A 22,673-nucleotide genomic window follows, 5' to 3' on the forward strand; every position below is an offset into this window, starting at 1 on the left:
TGACTAAACCACCACCACCTCATTTAATTAATTCACTTATATGTTAGATAGTAAGAGAGTAGGTTTTACTATTTGGATTCCATTTGCTTCATATGTTTGATACTTCTTCACTATATTTTATTGCCTGCTTTTTCATTAAGTATTCTTATCATAATTTCTATTTCTAGTACTTGTTAGTTATATCATCTTTTATTATTTTTTAGTGGTTAGCTCAAGATTTCAATCCATCCTTCTTTTATGAAAGTCTGAAATGAATCTGTACTTTTACCATTTCCTGATTAGTATAAGGGATTTAAAAAACTTTATTTATCCTTTTCATGTATATTAGTTTTTGTGTCATATATTTCTATTTAGCATATTTTAAATTTCACAACTTGATCATATGCTATCAATATGTATTTGCTTACACATCAAATCTTTCTATTGTTTTGTGTTATTTACTTCTGATATTTCTTTGTTTCCATTTAGGACAGATTTCTATCTCTGTCATAAGAAATCCTTTCATCTCTTTTTCATCCTAGGTTTACTGGTGAAAAATACATTTTTGTGAAAATGCCTTTGTTTTGATTTCATACTTATAGGATATTATCACTGGTTGAAAATCTGAAGTTGGCAGTATTGAAAATGGCATTACATTATCTTCTGGTTTTATTACTTCTATTGAGAAGCCATCTGTCAGTGTTATTGTTGCTCCTTTGAACTGATTATTTTGTTTTTTTTTCTCCTTTTAACCCTTTTTAAGAATTTCCCTTCCTTTTTTCCCAACTGTATTATGAGATGTTTAAGGGTTGCGCTCTTTGTGTTTATCCTTCTTGGAGTTTAAAGTGTTTCTTGAATCCATGGCTTGATATCTTTCTTGTTTTAGAAAACTTTTGACCACATTTCTTCAAATATGTGCACTCTTTTTCTCCTTCTAGGACTTCAATTACATGCAGGTTAAATTTTTCCTGTGCAAACTTGGATCTCTCCTAACCTATCATTCAGTTCACTGGTCTCTCTTCTCTTCAGCTAGTCCAGTCTGCTATTGAACTCATCTATTGAGTTTCATTTTCAGTTTTTGTAATTTTCTTGTAAAATTTCTATTTGATTTTTTCTGGTGGGGGGAAGAACGAGTGGTGCTGATCTGTGATTGCATTATTCAGTTTCACTCTTTGGACACAAATATTTCTTTCTGTACCTGAGTTGTTTTCCTTCTTAAAAAAAATTGATTATTTAATTTTCATTTGGCTGTGCTGGGTTTTAGTTGTAGCCTATAGTCATGAGGGACCTCATTCCCTGTCCAGGGACTGACCCAGGCCCCCTGTTTTGGGAGCATGGAGTCTTAACTACTAGATCACCAGGGCAGTTCAAATTTTTTATTTATCTGTTGAACTGTTCATCTTGACATATTTTTCTTGAATATATTGGTCATAGATATTTTTGTTTTATATGTGATAACTACAATATTTGTATTTTCCATAGGTTCATTTCTGTTATCTACTTTTTTCCCTCATTGGTCTCTTCTATTGATTTGCCTAATAAATTTTTAATAAAAAATTTTTGGAGCTTACATATAAAAAAAAAACTTCGTTATAATTTGATTTAGGGTCATATGAAATATTTTCTTTGAGAGGTTTTGTTTTTGTTTTTGTTTTTTCCTGCTAGAAGGCAGTTAGCCTGGGGATAAATTACTTTAATTCACTTTGAGAATAGGGATGATTGGAATCTCGTTTCATATGGGGCTGGTCTATTTCTTGTTAACCTTTTTTCTCCTGAGTGATACTTTCAAAGATATCAACTGGAAACTTTAGATGTTTACCATGGTCTCTTCTCTTTGAGGGCCTCAAACTTGAATTTCTTTACTCCAAGCCCTATTAGTCTAAAATTTTGCTTAGCTTCTCAGCCTCTCAAAGCCTGCCTACAAATCAGCCAATGCTTTGAAGGGAAAAGCAGAGCCAAGTGTCAGGCTTCTCTCTTTGTACTTCCGTTCTCTAAGAATCTTGCTCCCTTGATGGCTTCCCAATGTTTTCTAACAGAACCCCCTTTTTTTTGGTTCATATTTTATTCAGCCTTCCAAGTTTTTCTTGGTAGTATAAGTTAGTCCTGTACAAGTTAGCATGCCGTCACTAGAGTCAGAACCTATTGTGCTTTTCAAATTGTAATTTTTGATGTACATATTTTATCTTTACTATAGGTGATAAACTCCTAAAAGACTGGTTGATCTTTTACTTATAACATCTCTCCCTACATATAGTATATACATATGTATATACTGTATTAATTCTGACTGGCTGAATTAATAAATTTTTATTGAGAGTCTCCCAATTAAAAAAATATTAAACTCATTTTCTTCGAGTTAAAATTTCCCATAAAGATGCTATTGAAGAGTTATTGTGATAGGTGGCTATAGACTCAGAAAAGTGAGCCAGCTAAACTACATCAAAGTTTTAAAATAATGTCAGAAAAGTCAGACACAGAAATTCTGAACACCTTTAACTCCCCAGGATTTATTCATCCTACACGAAATAGGTGTTCTGCTACTGACACTTTGATCTGACATCCTCGTGTTGTCAGAGTTCAGAGCCTTAAGGCCTCAAAGTGCTCCTCTGATTTTGATCCAAAACCATAATCACATTTTGATACATTGCAGAAAAGAGGTCTAATCTCTAGAGTCCAACAGCAGCTATGGCACCAGAGGAACCATAAATACATACACCAAAGGCCCAGAGAGGGGCAAGCAACTGATAAATGTGTTGCTGAAAATGTCTATCCATTTCCTTCTTTCCCTTTGTTCAATGACTCGCTATAAGAATATTTATTTTTCCTTTTCTAGTCTTTTGAATTATGGTTTTTATTATTGCTACTTTTTTAAGAAATGTTTTAATGTTAGTGAAAGTGAAAGTGAAGTCACTCAGTCATGTCCGACTCTTTGCGACTTTATGGACTGTAGCCCACTAGGCTTCTCCATCCATGGAGTTTTCCAGGCAAGAATACTGGAGTGGGTTGCCATTTCCTTTTCCAGGGGATCTTCCCCACCCAGGGATTGAAACCAGGTCTCCCTCATTGCAGGCAGACGCTTTACCCTCTGAGCCACCAGGGAAGCTGCAAATACTAGAGCTAGGTAGATGCAGACAGGGATATGAAAAGTATTGAAAAGAATACTTATTTCCAAAATAGGAGAGACAGGCATGTGTGTGTGTGTGTGTGTGTGTGTGTGTGCATGTGGTGATATATATGATGAAAAAGGTTGACAGCCTAGACAGGATGAAACCAGAGCATCTTCCAAATTCCAGATTTAATCCTTACTGTGGAAAATGCATAATTATTGAATGAGCAACTGGATTTCAAGAAAATTGTTGAAGTGTTGTTCTCATTGCTACAGGAAATTCTTAAATGTGAGGTGCTTGTTCACAGGATTTAGCAAAGGTTATTTCAAAGTAAAGGCACCTCTGAAGTATTGCCTTTTTTTACATATAAAAAGGCATTCTAATACTCCAACAAATTGCAGTATTAGAATCTGATATATATGATGGAGTGTTTGGGAATTCAGAATCTCCAAAACAAGAATTTTATTATAAATTGAATAGTCCAGGAAAATGTGGACAGGGATAACACCAGTCAGAGTCCTGGAAACCTGAGCCAGGAGAGAGTTTGACAGTTGTATTTAGATTGAATAGCTTTAAATTAGCTACCTGGATTATTTCATATGGTGGTTCCATAGATATAATGCCTGATTTATCTAGGACAGACTCAACTAAATTTGTCATCTTACCAGGTAAGAATATGATGATAAACACTTCTCTTTCAACTCATTAGTGAAATGGTTTTAACAATATTTTATTGCTTGCCTAACTGAGGAATACAGTATTTTGATAATTAATTGGTAACATTTCATTTAAAGTAATCTTTATAAAAAAAATTAAAAAAAAAAGAAACTGAACTAAAAAAATAAATAAATAAAATAAAGTAATCTTTATTTGCCCAATAGTTATTTACCGAGTGCACACATTATTAGATTTGGGGGGATCATTAAATGAAAGATACTGACTATATTAATTAGAATAGTTTGACTGCTGCTAACAGAAAATTCCAAAATAATATGCAGTAGAGATATAGTATATCGCTTGTTTCCAGGTAATTTCCACCATCCATGTTGTCATGGTCCAAACTGACATTCGTGTTCCTAGGACAAAGTAGAAGGGACAAAGTTTGCGTATCAGCTGTCCAGTTTTAAAAGCCTTTTAATTATTATTATTTTAGTTTACATATTGAAAAATCAACTTTTTGCATACAGTTTTGAGTTTTAGCACATATGTAGTTTTGGGTAGCCACCACTGAAAACTCGGCCTCTTGTGCACTGGTGCTGAATCAAATCTCAGAGACAGATTTTTGGCTGAAGTAGAAAAGAATAGCTTTACTGCTTTGCCAGGGAAAGTGGTTTCACGTCCCTCAAAACTGTGTGTCTCAACTGGGAAGATTTGGTGAGGAGTTTTATAGCAATGGTTGAAGGGGGGACTTGCTGATAAGAATCAGGGTGTGTGCAGAGTCTGCACTCCTTGAATCTGGCCTCAAGTGGTCTCTTGCTGAGTTAGTTCTCTGCAATGAAGAATGCTACTGTCTTCCATTCAGTGGGGGTTTTGGTTCTGTAAAAAGCTCAGAGATAATGTTACGTGTATCCCTTGAGGTGGAAGTAGGACTCTGCCCCTAGGGTGCTCTATTGTTCCTTGGCTGCTACTCCCTTTCTAGATTAGCAACTGTTTGAAGGGCTTCAGGGAGCCCCAAAGGGTCCTGCTCAGATTCACCATCACAGATAAAACACAGAGTAATTCCATCAGCCCCCAAATTTCTTCATACTACCTCTTTGTAATCAGCTTCCTCAACAAACCCAACCCCTGGCAACTGCTGGCCTGTTCTCTATTTCTATAGTTTTGCCTTTTACAGAATGTCATATAAACAGAATTATGTCATAAAAGCACTCAACTTTTTAGTTTTGGTTTCTTACATGTTATATGTTCAGTCACTCAGTCATATCTGACTGTTTGTGGCCCGATGGACTGTAGCCCACCAGGCTCCTCTGTCCATGAAATTTTCCAGGCAAGAATCCTGGAGTGGGTTACCATTTCCTTCTCCAGGGAATCTTTCCAACTCAGGGATCGATCCCACGTCTCTTGCATCTCCTGCATTGGCAGGTGGATTCTTACAACTTGCACAAACTAGGAAGCTCCTTCTTTGATATAATATAATGTAACTGAAATCCATCCTATTTTTGTGTGAATAATAGCTTATTCTTTTTATTACAGAGCAATATCCCACTGTGTAGATATACCGCAATTAATCCAGTTGAGGTGATTTTAAATAATATTAATATAAATATTCACATATATGTTTTTGTTCTGAATAAATTTCATTTTTAAATGCTTAGATCATAAAGTAGTTACATGCTTAACATTATTAGAAATAGCCCAGGTGTTTCTGGTGTAGCTGTATCATTTTAGTTTTAATCAGTGGGAGGTAGAGTGGAGTGTGTTTACTCCTTAAATGATATTAGAAGACTGTCAGCTATTTTTAAAGAAAGTATCAGCCTCATGCTTATACAATATCTATGCTTACATGTCATTGACCAGAATTTAAGATGCTTATTCCCATCTGCAAAGGTATGTGATTATATTCCCAGTCAAAAAGTAGAATCCCTGTCATTATGGGAGACTGGAAAAAGCATATATTAGGGGAAAGACGGCGATTTTTGAACCACTCTCTATTTCCAAAAATTTGAAGGTCTGATGGGGGATATAGGCATGGAAATCATGTGTTACACTGTTATATTATAAATGCTATGAGAGATTTATCTTTGAGAGCATAATTTCCACAGTGGAGTGTCTGGAATCTCAAGCACTTTGAAGATAGTCAAGTAGATCCCAAAACTTTTGTGATATTTTGAAAAACTTCACAGTAATGGTATATTTACCTTTAATTAAGCTTTCAAAGTTTAGTGAAGCATTACATTTATTTCCTTTAGTTGGAATTTTGTCAGCTCAATTAGTAATTTTTGTTTTCTTATTCTTATTAAAATTTTATAATAGATATAAAATTTCTCAGTTATTAAAAATGTAAAACAAATGCTTTTACTTAATAAGTGCAATGTAGTAGACAGTATCTTTCAAAACATGTGACCTTCATATTGTTGGTAGATTTTATTAGCCTAGATTGTTCAACAACAAATAACAAAATAGCAAAAGTAAAATTTTGTTTTTAGACAGTTTCTCAGAAGCAAAAGAGAATAGGGAGGCATTTATTGACTCATGTAATCCTGAGAAACATACTGGAATGGCATCATTTATGACTTTTGAGGGTTCAAAAGTATCACCAACCAGAAAACTTTTATCTCCTCTTGTATGCAACACGGGCATTTTTCTCATCAAAGAGGCAACAACTATTGGCCAGAGAGCTTGTTAGCATAACTTTGCAGTAATGCCATTGGGAAGAGTTAATTTTGTTCTCCCAGAATCTATGCATCAGTCATGGGAAAGAGATCTGATGGCTTCTTCTTGGGATAGATACCCGTTCCAAACCAATTATCATGGCCAATGTGATACAGAACAAACTTTGGCCCACTGTGGACAACAGGCCCATCCTGGACTACCTGCATGATCATGATTTGTTACTGGATGAATATACAGGGACAAGAAAAGAATGTGTGTTGAGAAAAGAAAAAGAACAGCTATCCAACCTTAATACAGTGGGCAATAAGAGAACCCAATATTATACCTGATGTAATTTTCTTTTCTTTTGGTTGAGTATCTTATTTTTTCTTCAGTTTCATACCTATATCATTCCTCAAGCTTTTCCTTTGAGAAGGATAACAATCAGATAAGTTCCTGAAATTATTACTTATAGTAATATATTCTAAAGTTAACTTTCTTCTTTCTGCCAGGAGTTCTGAAATGTCACTTTGTGTCCCCAAGTCAGGAATATTTTCTATCATTAGAGCCAGATAAGAAATCTCAACTTTATTTTAGCCATACGTGTATAGATCTGAAAGATCTTTACTACTTTTTTCTGTCCCTTTGCCACATTCCAGCTGTGATATAGATAACCTAGCACCAGGCTTGAGTACTAATTTGAAATATTATATTTTCCTACCTTAAAAATGCCCCAGACTATTTTTATTTAAACTTCCAACAATTACTTAGTAAAAATTTGTTAAGTAAATGGATTTTAAATGAATAATAAATGTTGCTCATTCAGAACATCAAATATCAAAGACTTTTTTGTCTTTTTTGAGATCTTACAATTTTCCTTCTATACATTAATATTCATGATGCATGTTTCATCTTAACTTTTTAAAAAATTTTTATTTATTTATTTATTTATTTTTGGCTGTGCTGGGCCATTGTTGCTGCACATGGCCTTTCTCTAATTGCAGTGAGAAGGAGCTACTCTCTAATTTCAGTGCACAGGCTTCTCATTGCAGTGGCTTCTCTTGTTACGAAGCATAGACTTTAAGGTCCATAGGTATCAGTAGTTGTGGTGCAGGGACTTAGTTGACCCATGGCATGTGAAATCTTCCTGCATCAGGATTGAACCTGTGTCCCCTACATTGGCAGGTGGATTCTTAACCACTGGACCACAAGAGAAATTCCATATTACATTATTACTGACTATATTCCCCATGCTGTACACATTGATTCTGTAGATTGCCTTGGGCAATATGGTCATTTAGTAATATTAATTCTTCCAATTCATTCTTCAAGTTAATCCATCAATGTCTTAGAGTTTTCTGAGTATAGGCCTTCTACCTCCTTAGTTAGATTTATTCCTGGGTATTTTATTTGTTTTAGTGCAATCTTAAGCTGGATGGTTTTTGTAATGTCTCTTTCTGACAGCTTGTTGGTAGTATATAGAATTACAACAGATTTCTGTATATTAATTTCATATCCTGAAACTTTGCTGAATTCATTTATTAGTTCTAATTTTTTTAGTGGCAGCTTTAGGATTTTATGTGTATAGTATTATGTCATCTGCAAATAGTGACAGTTTTACTTCTTTCAAATTTGGATTTTTTTTTCTATGCATTCCATATGCTGTTTTCATAATAAAGATAAAATATCATAGGACAAGATATGAAGACTTACGTGATCTGATATCTGATTGAATTGCTCATTTATCTCTTACTGACACCTTCTACCTCTCACCCCTGTGGTTTTTCTCCAACCATCTGTAGTAAACTTCCTTTAGATTCTTGAACTTTTGCTTTCTCTCTTCATCATGATTTTCTGTATTAGACCGCTCCTCATCCATGCTTATATTCTTCATACCCCTTTTATTCAGTTTGTTTCTGTTCATCTTATTGATCTCAACTTAAATGCACTTTTATCAGAAAGCTTGCTTTGATAATCTTTTTGTCCAATCTGTTGTCTGCAATAAGATCTCCTCTGTCATCATCTCCAAAGCACCTGTATTTTTTCTATCTCAGCATTTATCCAATTGTTTGTGAAAGTCTATTAACTTGTTTGTCTCTATCATTATACTATAAACTCCATAAAGGCAAGAACTATGTTGAATTTTTTTACTAATATGTCCCTCATCCCTAGTAAAGTGTTCAGTTTTAATTGATACTTCCTGTTCACTGTAATGTTAAACACCTTTTAAAGTGTTTATTGATCATTTTTATATCTTTTCTTGTGAGGCATATGTTTAAATTATTTTAAAATCAAATGTTTGTCTTCTTATTATTTAGTTTTAAGAATTCATATCTATTCAGAGTGAGTCATTTGCAAGTATCTTTTCCTCTTTGTGGCTTGTATTTTCATTTTCTTAACAGGGTCTTTCCAAAAAAAGTTTAAATTTGATTGTGTCTCATTAATTAATATTTTTCTTTTATGATTTTTATATACTAAAAAATCTTTATTAACCCAAAGTCATGATGATTTTATACTTTGTTTTCTTCTAAAATTGTTTGTTTGCTTTATCCTCAAAGCTTAGATCAATCATCCTTTTCAGGTTAATTTTTTTGTATGGTGTGAGGAAATAATTGAGATTTTTTTTTTTTCATGTAGATATCCAGTTATTTCAACACCGCATGTTGAAAAGGCTATTCTTTTTCCATTAAGTTACTTTGACATCTCTATGAAAATCAATTGACCAAATATATGTGAATCTTTTTTTGTGTGTGGACTCAATGACCATAACTCATGAGAACTGGTATGTAATGGAGAAGGAGAACCAACCATTTAAAAAGAATGTAAGATAACCACAGAGCTTGAGAAGAGACACAAAATTACTAATATCTGATCTTGCAACTACCTCTCTCCTCTCCCTTTACCTTATTCCCCATTCAAGGTAACTACTGCACAGGACAGAAATGTTTCCCAGAGTAAGTAGGTTATTTAGGTCATGAAACTTATTTAATCAAAGGAAAAAGTGTGATTCCTTCATTAGATTTTCTTTGGAAACTGTAGACTACTGACAATCAGGACAGGTGCATATTATGATTTCTGCTTTCCCAGTCTGTTTCTTAGCTCTGTTTAAGTCTTCAATTAGATGCATATCACTACATTAGAAAATTTTCATTCAAGCTCAGTAGATAAGTATATATAAAACCATCATGAGAAAAAGCATAATCAGGGTAATTCACATTCATGATAACTCCTAAAGCTGAGAGTGAATGCATATAGAGAATAATAACACAAGACTAATTGATCTACACGGATAAACAGGATAAAATGGATCCATATTTACCTACATTGGTTCCACATCTGATGTTATTTGAATTTACAGCTTACTTTGAAATGTCCTTTAAAGGTGTTATTTGCTAAATGAATACATTTAAAAATAGTACCAAAGCATTGACTGGAGTCAAGGCTAGCAAATTTCAGATAATACAGGGGAAAAGATATTTTTATTGTACTGTATTGTGGACATATTTATTTCATTTTCCAAAAATAACCCCTACATTTTCAAATAAACATTGCTAATCTACAAGATACTGCTATCAAGAAGCCTCATCTTGTTTTAGATGAAAGCATCTTTATGTCTTGATGACTATCTCCTATATTAATGATTTCCAAAAGGCATTGCTAATAGTGGTTCAAAATGCACTTCCTGAGATCTAACATGATATAGTCATAACACATGGTATATTCACCCTATAGATGTATTTGAACATTACCTGCACTTATAATGCAATGACAATTTTTATATCTGAATCATCATTTCCTTATACTTCTTATTCTTCCATAAGACATATATTTTTGTTTACCTCATTCTTTTGTTTATTTTCTTGTCCTGGGCCATCAGGTATTACCAGAAATTATGATTTATGTTTCTAGTTCTTCAGTAAACTCCATGAAGATAAATACTACAGTCTACCCATTTCCGTATTTTCCAAAGCTCTAATGAAGTACCATGAATTTGGTTATATTCAATGCATATTTGTTGAAATAATTTTTTTATAGATACTAAAGATCAGGACTAATTCCTTAGTTATACACCAATTATATTATCGACGTTTATCTCTAGTTGCATTGCCAGGAACACAGTTAAGCTCATGGCTTATTCAGGTCCCAGTAACAAGGAGACAGGTTTGACGGTGTGGGATGATTAAAATGCTTAATGTTCAATTAGCCTTCTTGGATTAAGTCTAGTAAAGGAAAAGGCAGGTAATTTAAAGTTGTATTATGGAGAATATTATTTTACAAAAATCTTAAGAGGGCAATTTGAAAAGGGCATTGATAGTTCAAAACTTAAAATATCTAGGGCATTATTTTGAAACTACAAAATCAGACAAAAGGACTATAAATATACTGAAAGTGAGTGCTACAGATTAGAAAACTGAAAAATGTAACTAAATTCAATATGAAAAATTTATTTAATCTAGCAGTAATAGGAAAAGGTGGACAATATAAATGACTCCTAAATCTACAGTGATATCCATTATAATAAGTTACCAACATGAGGAATGCTATGATACTAAATGTAATTTTCTTGAGTCATTACATTTCAAAGATTTAGCACAATAGCAAGTATATAAAAACGTGGATATATGAAATGTGAACAAATTTCCCTCACAGGGAAGCAAAGGAAATTATGGTTCCTTGTGAAGTGTTACAAGAATGAAGTCAGTGTTAGGCAGTTGTAAAGCTGGGGGTGGTGGTGATGTAGGGTGTGTCTGTTAGGGTATGTGTGAGTGAAAAGAGTGAAAATCATTCAGTTGTGTCCCACTCTTTGCGACCCCATGGACTGTAGCCCACCTGGCTACCCTGTCCACGGAATTCTCCAGGTCAGAATACTGGCATGAGATGCCATTCCCTTCCCCAGGGGATCTTCCTAAGCCAGGGATCAAACCCAGGTCTCCTGCATTGCAGGCAGATTCTTTACTGTCTGAGCCACCAGAGAAGCCCAAAAAGCAGATTTTTTTTTTTTTAACTTTTTTTTTTTGATGAAGAGGCTGTGCCTTGTGGCATGTGGAACCTTAGTTCCTAGACCAGGGATCAAACTTGTGTCCCCTGAAGTGGAAGCACGTCAAAGTCTTAACAATCGGACTATCAGGGAAATTGTGTGTGTGTACCTAGCAGCGATGGAATGTATCCGCAGAATTCAAGAGTCAACTCTGAACATGAATTTGGCGACGTTTGCCATCATCAGAAATAATTTGTTTTAAAAAAATGTCTTCTGAATACAGTCCTGGTAAAGCAAGGGCCTCCCAAAATACACCCACTTGAGGCTAACTTTTTCACAGCTGCAGTGTGAAAACTTCCCACTCAGAGTTGCATCCTATCTCACAGAATGTGGTCTCTTAAGGGGTCTGGGGTAGAGTCAGTAAGTCCAAATTTCTAACTGCGTGAAACACTGAACAAGGAGATGGTCTGATCTATCTGAAAAGGTGTCACACAAATCCACTCATTCTAAAAATCCACACTTTACTTCTGGACTCTTCTAAACGTTCTCCTGAGATATAATCTGAAATTTCATTCATTGGCTCTAGTTCTGTCCAATGGAGTCACAGAGTTTAACACTAATCTTGCACCTCCATTAATACTTTTAAAATGTTTGAATTTAGTTTCTCCTTTAAGCATTCTATCAATCCAGATAAATGTTTTCAATTCCTGGTGTGATATGACTTCCAGTTCTCAAGTGATCCTGGTTCTTCTCTTTTGAATGGATTCTTATTTGTCTGTATCTTCAAAGTGTTGTGACTCTCACTGTGATAGAAAAATAGACAAATATTGGAAGGGCTAACTCATGAAAGGAAAAAATATAAAGTGTCAAAAAATGTGCAAAAATATTTACCTTCCATGATAATCAATTAAATGCTAATTAAAGCTAGTCACCCTTTTTTGCATAGATAAAATTGGCAAAGATGAAAAAAATACCAATTTTTGACAAGGATGCAGGGAAGAAGACACCACTATATGCTGGAATAATAAAATTTAAAAAATCAGAGGAGTGTTCAAAAATTCAAAAACAAACTTATTAATCATATAGAAAAAAATGACAATAGAAAAATGGTTAAATAGATTATGGCAAAATGTAGCAACTGAAAATGTTGTAGGATAATTTAGTGACATTGGGAAAATGTTTGTGATTTCTTATTAAGGAGCAAAGCAGGATATTAAATAGCACATTTTATATTTATGTAATTTATCTAGTATCTATAGAAAAGTACCAGAGAAATACCAAGAAGTGTGATAATGAATATCATACATTTCTGTCTTTTCAATGTTTTTGACAGTGGAAATTTACTTCTTGTCCAATTAGAAATCAAGTAAAAATGAGTTTTAAAATTATTTCAGAAGTGGTCTGATTAATCCTAAACCTTGCTACTTGTTCTTAGACTCTCTTAACATCTTAGGTCTTAATGACCTTTTAAAATTGCTACATCTTAGATTCTTCAAAAACCTCTAAATATTTTTTATAAATACTATTGTTAAGTCATGCTCCTGTATCTTTTGAACCTAAGTGCCTGGTTTTACGTTTGTTCCTGTTAGATGTTATTTGGTTTCATTGAACACATACTTTGGACTGTTAAATGTATATATATATATATATTTTGTTGTTGTTTCTTCTATTGCCCCATATGGAAGAGCCACCTACACCTCTGCATGATCCGCAGATGCATTTGCACAGTATTAATGTCCTCATCCAACGTTAACATCCTTTTATCCATCAAAGACTGTAGCATAGTATATGCCCTTTTTAACTAGAGATGAAACCTATTATAATTATTATCACCAAAAGATATGTTGGACAAGTCATTTTAATTTGAAGCAAAACTGCCACGAAAGATGGAAGACCAATCTGAGTTTATTTCATTGTAGGTGTTATACTTTGGGGGAAATTCAGGAATTTGGAGGAAAATAATTTAGAGAGATTACAGTGATTTCATAAGCATAGAACATAGTATACTTGAAAAGTTTTACCAATGTTAGGTGCAAGAACTCTTAAGAGCGCATGGTATAAGATGCTACTGGTGTACACTATACTTGTGTTATTCAAGAATTTTAGTCATGGGATTAGGATTAGTGAGAATCTTATTGTATTCTTGTCAGGCAGTTCAAGGTATTCTTATCACCAGTTACAACTTTTAGAAATTAAAACTTTTGCCGTTTACCAACTAGGTGCTATAGTTTCTTGTTCTGAAAAGGAATTTCATATTGACCCAGAAGAGGGTAAACACTGGCAGATTCTCTTCTCTAATTATTTTGTTTTCAGAGCCTCAACTAATCTGCCTTGATAGACAAACTAGGAAAATCTATATGCTAACTTGCGAAGTATTTTTTCTCAAGACAGTGAACAGTTTCCCATTAAATGAGAAAGAATTTTGGAATGTGAAATACAGTTGGTATTAGGAGGAAAAGGCTTCTATGTGGCTTATAGAAACTAACATCAAAGGATAAAAAGTACTCGGAAAGGAATAGAGATACTGGGAGTTGAAGAGACTGTTTGAGGGGCTTCTCTCCATGAGAATATACCTGTGCCATTTTGGTGATGGACAACCCTTTTATGGCATATTTGGACCTTTTCCCTTGAACAAGTTCACATGCCAATGTGAACAGAGAATGGGAGGAAGATATGAGAGAGATATTTGTCGTTTTAAAATATTAGAACCAGCAGTTTCATTTTTAAAAAAATTTTAACATATCATTGAAGCACTGAATAGATCTGAAGACCAAAGGAAAACTGAAAACAGAGGCTAATCTTTGCAAAGGAAATAGGTGCCCCAAAAGATGAGATGATCAAAGGCAAGGATCAATCCCTATTATTTTAACTACAGATCATTAAGACATTAAAAGTCATGTCTCTTCTACTGTTGGTAAAGTTACTTAGATGTGTTCCTTACTTACTAGTTTTTCTTTTCACTTCCTCTGGAAAAGGAAATCATATCCTCTTGTGGCATAGTAGAATCTAAAACAGCATTTTGCTCCCTAGTTTATTTTGTCCGAGGTGTGGGTACTGACATCCATATAAAGAAATTTTTTTTTAAGTGTTCCTGATAAGGATTGTCAACATAAATGAGTCATCCATATATCTTCACAAAACTGAGTGATTTTCTTAAAAGCTATATATCAACATGTCTATGAATATTATGGCAGTGCAGAGTGATTTTTTTAAAGGCTATATATCAACATGTGTATGAATATTATGGCAGACTGCTGAATGTCCTTTTTATTCCTCTTGGGGACATAGTTAAACAACTTACCAGGTCATGTGGTTGAGTCTGGCCAATAGAATGTGGATGGAATTATGTACACCACTTCTAGACTTGCCTGTAAAACAAGTACCCCATACTTTCCCCATTGGCAGGCCCATACGGAGGTCTCTAAGTATGCAGTGGAGGGCATAACCACATGATTGAGGGAGCCTGTGTCTCTCTCTGAGTAACCCTTGGAGACAAGCTGGTTAGAGCAGATCATCTATAGGGGACTCATGTTTTAGAGAGAAAAAAACATTTTATTGTCACTGAAATTTGAGCAATTTTGATTATATCTATTAGCCTGCCCCAACTTGCCTCCCCAAGGCAGGAGGAGAAGGGGATGACAGAGGATGAGATGGTTGGATGGCATCACTGACTCTATGGACATGAGTTTGAGTAAGCTCTGGGAGTTGGTGATGGACAGGAAAGCCTTGTGTGCTCCAGTCCATGGGGTCACAAAGAGTTGGACATGATTAAGCAACTGAACTGAACTGATTAGTCTGCCCCAACAAGGTATTGATTCTGGGTCAAATTGCCCAGGTTCAAGATCTCATTCCATTTCTAGTGAGGCATCCATGAACATGTTACTTATCTGTTATTCAATTTTCTCATATGTGAAATTAAATTAAAGATTTACTGAGAGTGGTCCCGCCCATCAGAACTAGAACCTGTTTCCCCCACAGTCTCTCCCATCAGGAAGCTTCCATAAGCTTCATGTCCTTATCCATCAGAGGGCAGACAGAATGAAAACCACAGTCTCAAAAAACTAATCACATGGACCACAGCCTTGTCTAACTCAATGAAACTATGAACCATGCCATTTAGCAACACCCAAGATGGACAGGTCATGGTAGAGAGTTCTGACAAAATATGGTCCACTGGAGAAGGGAATGGCAAACCACTTCAGTATTTTTGCCTTGAGAACCCCATGAACAGTATGAAAAGGCAAAAAGATATGACACAGAAATATGAAATCCCCAGGTCAGTAGATGCCCAATATACTACTGGAGAAGAGTGGAAAAAGAACTCCAGAAAGAATGAAGAGACAGATCTAAAGCAAAAACAATACCCAATTGTGGATGTGACTGGTGATGAAAGTAAAGCCTGATGCTGTAAAGAACAATATTGCATATGAACCTGGACTATTAGCTCCATGAATCAAGGTAAATTGGAAGTGATCAAACGGGGGATGGCAGGAGTAAACATTGGCATTTTAGGAATCAGTGAACTAAAATGAACTTTAATGGCAGAACTTAACTCAGATAACCATTATATCTACTACTGTGGGCAAGAATCCCTTAAAAGAAATGGAGTAGCCCTCATAGTCAACAGAGGAGTCTGAAATGCAGTTCTTGGATGCAGTCTCAAAAATGACAGAATGATCTCTGTTTCCAACGCAAACCATTCAATATCACAGTAATTCCAAGTCTATGCCCTAACAAGTAATGCTGAATAAGCTAAAGTTGAAGGGTCCTATAAATACCTACAAGACCTTGTAGAACTAACAACCAAAAAAGATGTCTTTTCATTATAGGGGACTGGAATGCAAAAGTAGGAAGTCAAGAAACACCTGGAGTAACAGGCACATTTGGCCTTGGAATACAGAATGAAGCAGGGCAAAGGCTAACAGAGTTTTGACAAGAGAACACACTGGTCATAGCAAACACCCTCTTCCAACAACACAAGAGAAGACGCTACACATGGACATCACCAGAAGGTCGATACCAAAATCAGATTGATTATATTCTTTGCAGTCAAAGATGGAGAAGCTCTATACAGTAAGCAAAAACAAGACTGGGAGCTGACTATGGCTCAGATCATGAACTCCTCATTGCCAAATTCAGACTAAAATAGAAGAAAGTAGAGAAAAACACTAGACCATTCAGCTAATGACCTAGATTAAATCCCTTATGATTATACAGTGAGAGTGACAAATAGATTTAAGGGACTAGATCTGATAGACAGAGTGCCTGAAGCACTATGGACGGAGGTTTGTGACATTGTATAGGCGGCATTGATCAAGACCATCCCCAAGAAAAAAAAAATGCAAAAAAACAAAATGGTTGTCTGAGGAGGCCTTACAAATACCTGAGAAAAGAAGAGAAAGAAGCAAAAGGCAAAGGAGAAAAGGAAAGACATATCCATTTGAATTCAGAGTTTCAACGAATAGCAAGGAGAGATGAGATAAAGCCTTTCTCAGTGATCAATGCAAAAAAAAAAAAAAAAAAAAAAAAAACAGAGGAAAACAATAGAATGGGAAAGACTAGAGGGCGTTTCAAGAAAATTAGAGATACCAAGGGAACATTTCGTGCAAAGATGGGCACAATAAAGGACAGAAATCGTATTGACCTAACAGAAACAGAAGATATTAAGAAGAGGTGGCAAGAATACACAGAAGAACTGTACAAAAAAGATCTTCATGACCCAGGTAATCACAGTGGTGTGATCACTCACCTAGAGCCAGACATCCTGGAATGTGAAGTCAAGTGGGCCTTAGAAAGCATCACTACAAACAAAGCTAGTGGATATGATGGAATTCCAGTTGAGCTATTTCAAATCCTGAAAGATGTGAAAGTGCTGCTGGATTCAATATGCCAGCAAATCTGAAAGATGCAAGAGTGGCCACAAGACTGGAAAAGGTCAGTTTTCATTACAATCCCAAAGAAAGGCAATGCCAAAGAATGCTCAAACTACCGCACAATTGTACACATCTCACATGCTAGCAAAGTAATGTTCAAATTTCTCCAAGCCAGGCTTCGACACTACAGGAACCATGAACTTCCAGATGTTCAAACTGGTTTTAGAAAAGGCAGAGGAACAAGAGATCAAATTGCCAACATCCACTGGATCATTGAAAAAGCAAGAGAGTTCCAGAAAAACACCTACTTCTGCTTTATTGACTATGCTAAAGCCTTTGACTGTGTGAATCACAACAAACTGTGGAAAATTCTTAAAGAGAGGGGACTAGCAGACCACCTGACCTGCCTCCTGAGAAATCTGTATGCAGGTGAAGAAGCAACTGGACATGGAACAACAGACTGGTTCCAAATCAGAATAGGAGTGCAACAAGTCTGTATATTGTCACCCTATTTATTTAACTTATATGCAGAGTACATCATGCAAAATGCCAGGCTGGATGAAGCGCAAGCTGGAATCAAGATTGCCGGGAAAAACATCAATAACTTCAGATACACAGATGACACCACCCTTATGGCAGAAAGTGAAGAAGAACTAAAAGACCTCTTGATGAAAGTGAAAGAGGAAAGTGAAAAAGTTGGCTTAAAACTCAACATTCAGACAGCTAAAATCATGGCATCTGGTCCCATCACTTTATGGCAAATAGATGGGGAAACAATGGAAACAGTAAGAGACTTCATTTTTGGGGGGGCTCCAAAATCACTGCAGATGGTGGACCGCAGCCATGAAATTAAAAGATGTTTGCTCCTTGGAAGAAAAGCTATGACCAAACTAGACAGCATATTAAAAAGCAGTGACATTACTTTTCCAACAAAGGTCCATCTAATCAAAGCTATGGTTTTTCCAGTAGTCATGTGTGGATATGAGAGTTGGACTATAAAGAAAGCTGAGTGCTGAAGAATTGATGCTTTTGAACTGTGGTGTTAGAGAAGACTCTTGAGAGTCCCTCTAGACTGCAAGGAGATCGAACCAGTTCATCCTAAAGGAAGTCAGTTCCGAATATTCATTAGAAGGACTGATGTTGAAGCTGAAACTCCAATACTTTGGCCACCTGATACAAAGAACTGACTCATTGGAAAGACTCTGATGCTGGGAAAGATTGAAGGCAGGAGCAGAAGGGGACGACAGTGGATGAGATGGTTGGATGCCATCACCAACAGGATGGACATGAGTTTGAGCAAGCTCCAAGAGTTGATAGTAGACAGGGAAGCCTGGTGTGCTGCAGTCCATGGGATCGCAAAGAGTTGTAGATGACTGAGTGACTGAACTGAACCGATATGTGAAATGATTATAGTAAAATTATATACCTTCTAGTGTATTCTAGTAGTTACTGAATGCAATATGACAGCCCTTTAACAAACCTGACATATAAGCATGGGTTATTATTACTTTTTTCCTTGAAAGATTCTCATTTTAAGATCATATTCAAATAAGGGTCTGTTATAGCAGGGATTCTCAACCTCTGGGATCTAATGACTGATGATCTATGGTGGAGTTGATGTAAAAATAAAAGAAATAAGTGCATAATAAACATAATGCACTTGAATAATCCTGAAACCATCCCCCCTCCCTAGTCTGCAGAAAAATGATCTTTCATAAATCTGGTCCCTGGTGCCAGAAAGGTTGGGGACCGCTACATAGGTTTATTAGAGTACTCTAAGCTAAATTGTAAAATGAGAAACTATTCATATATGATATTCGACTTCAAGACTGCTGAGTTTTCTAGAAAGAAAATAAAGGAAAATGGAAGAAATGAAAGGAAAAGAAGGAAGTAATGAAAGAGAGAGGGAAGAGAGGATGCAGGCTTCTCTATTTTAAGCAGCTTGTGTACTAACTCAACTTTGCTAACAGGTCTAACATAGCAAGATAAGCAATATACCTCAGCATCAGATAGTTAATGTTGACAAAGCAAATTTTGGAGGTTGAGCGACATCTTCTCTTGCCATCGTCTACAGTAGTATCCCAGAAGTCTTTCTGCCTTGGGTACTGAATCTCTCTCCCTCACTGCCACTCAAACCCCCCCCCCCAACCTCGCCCCCCCACCCACTCCGCCGCACCTTCAGTGACATATATTCTCTGGCTTTGTTCACCTCTCCTCATTTGTCTTGTCATAAAAGTAAACCAAACTGAAATATACCAGTAGTCCTCTGCCACTTAGTAAGCTTTGTTCTAAGGCATGATGCTTATAAATAAAGCAATATGATGCCAAGGAAAAATAAAACCTCACCAAATGCACAACTGTGCATTTACAGTTTCTTCTATAAATAGATGAAGATTACAGGTTTTTAAAGTGAATGAAAGACTACAGCAAAAATTGTGTGAACTCAGAAAAATGAGTGAAGCATAAAATATACTGTACGTAATAGAAATGGGTATTTACTCAGTAGCAATACCAACAAAGTTAAACACAGGGAAGTGATTGCTTTGTAGGTTAGATAACAAGAAACCATGAAATGCCATGCTTTTGGTCCCTTTGGAGTTTCTTAGAAGAAACTGCTCACTAGGTAGGCAAATATTGGCTATTTATTTGTCAAGGTGTTCTTCACTTTTATGAAAGTGAGCTTCTATTTTTCTGAAGTCTCCAAGGCAGGAACAAAAGGAAATGTATCCGTGGAAAAAGAGGAGCTTTTTACTCCATTAAAAAAAAAAAAAGTTAAGAACAACCAAAATAAATGATGTATTCTGCAGTGTTACAACGCCCAAGGACAGTTCTGATTTGATGCCTTAGCAATTTACGTGGAATTTTACTCTAGTGGATTCTCTAAGATTAACCAACAATAAGCAATAGGACAATATGCTATCTCTGAGCCATTTCAGAGCCTGGTGCATATATTTCAAAATTCTCCTCTTCTAACAATATCACATGAATGGGCTATAAGAAAACAAAAACAACCTTTCAATCTTCATGGTGATTGAGTCTTGTGGGGCATTTGATTTACTGTCCGAAGAGTACACAGACTCAAAGATCATGTGCAGTGTAGAGCTGAGTGTGAAACCAAAGGGTAGCATTTCACCTGCCATTGCAAATGTCTTATTTCATTAACCCAGGCAGCTGATTTGCTGCCAGGATGAGGCTCTGGGGACAGTTCAACAATAGGACCTGCCAGTTATACCAGGTAACCTTTGTATTCAGCAGCCCTTAAGAGTATCAATGACTTTATCATCCTCAATAACAAAAGATGACATTGAGTTTTATCCATCCATTCTTTAATCCTCAAATTTTATGACAATAGGACATGGCCTAGAGTTACCAACAAACATCGGTGATAGAAAGTGTTAGTTGCTCAGTTGTGTTCAACTTCTTGTGACCCCATGGACCAGGCTTCTCTGTCCATGGGATTTTCCAGGCAAGAATACTGGAATGGATAACCATTCCCTTCTCCAGAGGATCTTCTGACCAAGGATAGAAACTGGCTCCTGTATTGCAGGCAGATTCTTTACCATCTGAGCCACCAGGGAAGCCCATATAGATAACAGAGAGTATCAACAATTACTGAGCTATTACTTCAATTATGCAAATATTTCTATAGTTCAGTGGAAGAATTATTTTGATCATAAATAGAATCAACATTAATTGGAGCCCTTGGCTTCCAGGAATAGTCTTCCAATAAGTCAGTATGCATTTTCCAGCTACTGTTCTGTGCTAAAACAAATAAACAACGTAATGGAGAAAGTACTAAAGAAAGAGACATGAGATTACGTCTCAGTACTGCTATTAGTCTGGTTTATAGCCACTGGCAAGTCGCTTCACCTTCACCAGTCAATTTCCTCAAATCCAAGATGCAGGAGTTGGATGGTTTGGTCTCTAAAGCCCCTTGCAGTTTTACAAGTCCAGACAATGTACAAAGGCTGGCACTGGCTCCTTCAGTCACGGGATCTATGTATACCATGAAAATGATGAGGTCTTGCCTTTTAAAACTGCAGTCAAGGAAAAAGAATTTTCCCCTCTTGGCCCTGGGACTATAAATTATTTATTGTGCTAAGACATGCAAGCAACTGACACTGGACAACAGAATTTGTTCTTTGCATTTGACATGCCACATTAAACACTACTTTTTTTTTTAATGAGTCATCTGATTATATTTTCATGCTTATTGAAGTTAAACTGAGCTTATAATTAATGTCCAGTTAACACCACCAGGTGAAAGTACTTTAGTGTTTTTTTTTGTTTGTTTGTTTTGTTTTTTCTAAGGAAGTGATGAGTGATTCTCTTCTAGTGACTTTATACGTCTGGAAAGGTCAATGAGGTCCCCAGTTCAGACTCTTGTTCCCACGTGAGCTGATTCATTCCAAATCCTCCAGGAGCAGTCTCCTTATATAATTTCCTCTTTTTCACAATGGTCACAGTTCTCTAGCCATATAATAAAAATCATGCAAATCGCAGTTTGCTTATGGTAAAGACAGGCTTATTTGAATAAGGGGACCAGTGTTCATTCACATCAGTGTGAATGGAGCTTGATGCGATGTTTCTCAATGTGACTTTAGCTGAGCTGCAATCGGCAGAGCCTGTGATACAGATTGCTGTACTTCCAGGTCTGATTTGTGACTGCCGTGGCATATAATTGTGTCCTCAGTTCTGGATTTAGCAGCTTCTCTAGCTTTATTCTTTTGGCCAGCTGCTGATTGTGTTTTACATACTCTTAGCAATCAGTACATTTAATCTGGTTCTTCTTTTTTCTTCAAGATTCAAAATGTAACCCAACAAATTTCAGATCAAGTCTAAACTAGATTTTCTATAATTCATACACATCAGTGAGAATACAGGTTTGCATGTATACCTTTGTATACACACAAACACACATGAATATACATATATACACAGAGATTCTATGTGCATATATACAAACATCCTTCCAAACTGTTTTTCTTTGATAGATTTGATAACAATGTAAAATCACATATTTTAAAAGGTTTCTAACTCACATTAGTACCATAAAAATACAAATAACTACTACTTATCACTAGATTAACTTAGAAAGGATTCAAACATTAATTTTAAAAACCACTTTAAAATTTTCTTGCTTTTCATCAAGGATTCTGCAGAATTAAAAATAATATTTACTTTATTATTTTTAGCTTGCACAATTTTATGTTCATTTCAGAAAATCATGGTGTTTGCCAGAGTCCATGTGCCTAGGGCCTTGGATGATATGTAAATATTTTTATTTTTTACAAATATTAATTAACTTCTGGGATACATACATATCATTGATAAATGAGTTTAGCCACATTTTTCAATGTTTAGATGCTGCGTGGAATTCCTTTTTAGTTAACTAGAACCTGTGATGTGGACCAGAAACTTGCA

General features: G+C 35.7%; 1 protein-coding gene across 1 annotated transcript in view; it reads right to left on the reverse strand.

Annotated features, from left to right (window-relative positions):
• Nucleotides 1-4,004: 4,004 nt before the first annotated feature.
• The window catches only part of ST6GALNAC3 (ST6 N-acetylgalactosaminide alpha-2,6-sialyltransferase 3), a 614,185-nt gene continuing 595,516 nt past the window's right edge, over nucleotides 4,005-22,673 (reverse strand). The window contains exon 4 of the mRNA XM_065910820.1: nucleotides 4,005-4,162. Within this exon, the coding sequence (XP_065766892.1) occupies nucleotides 4,036-4,162 (127 nt within the window). The 3' untranslated portion in view covers nucleotides 4,005-4,035. The remainder of the gene's footprint in view (nucleotides 4,163-22,673) is intronic.

The sequence above is a fragment of the Muntiacus reevesi genome, chromosome 1 (genome assembly GCF_963930625.1).
Source record: "Muntiacus reevesi chromosome 1, mMunRee1.1, whole genome shotgun sequence".
Classification (NCBI taxonomy): domain Eukaryota; kingdom Metazoa; phylum Chordata; class Mammalia; order Artiodactyla; family Cervidae; genus Muntiacus; species Muntiacus reevesi.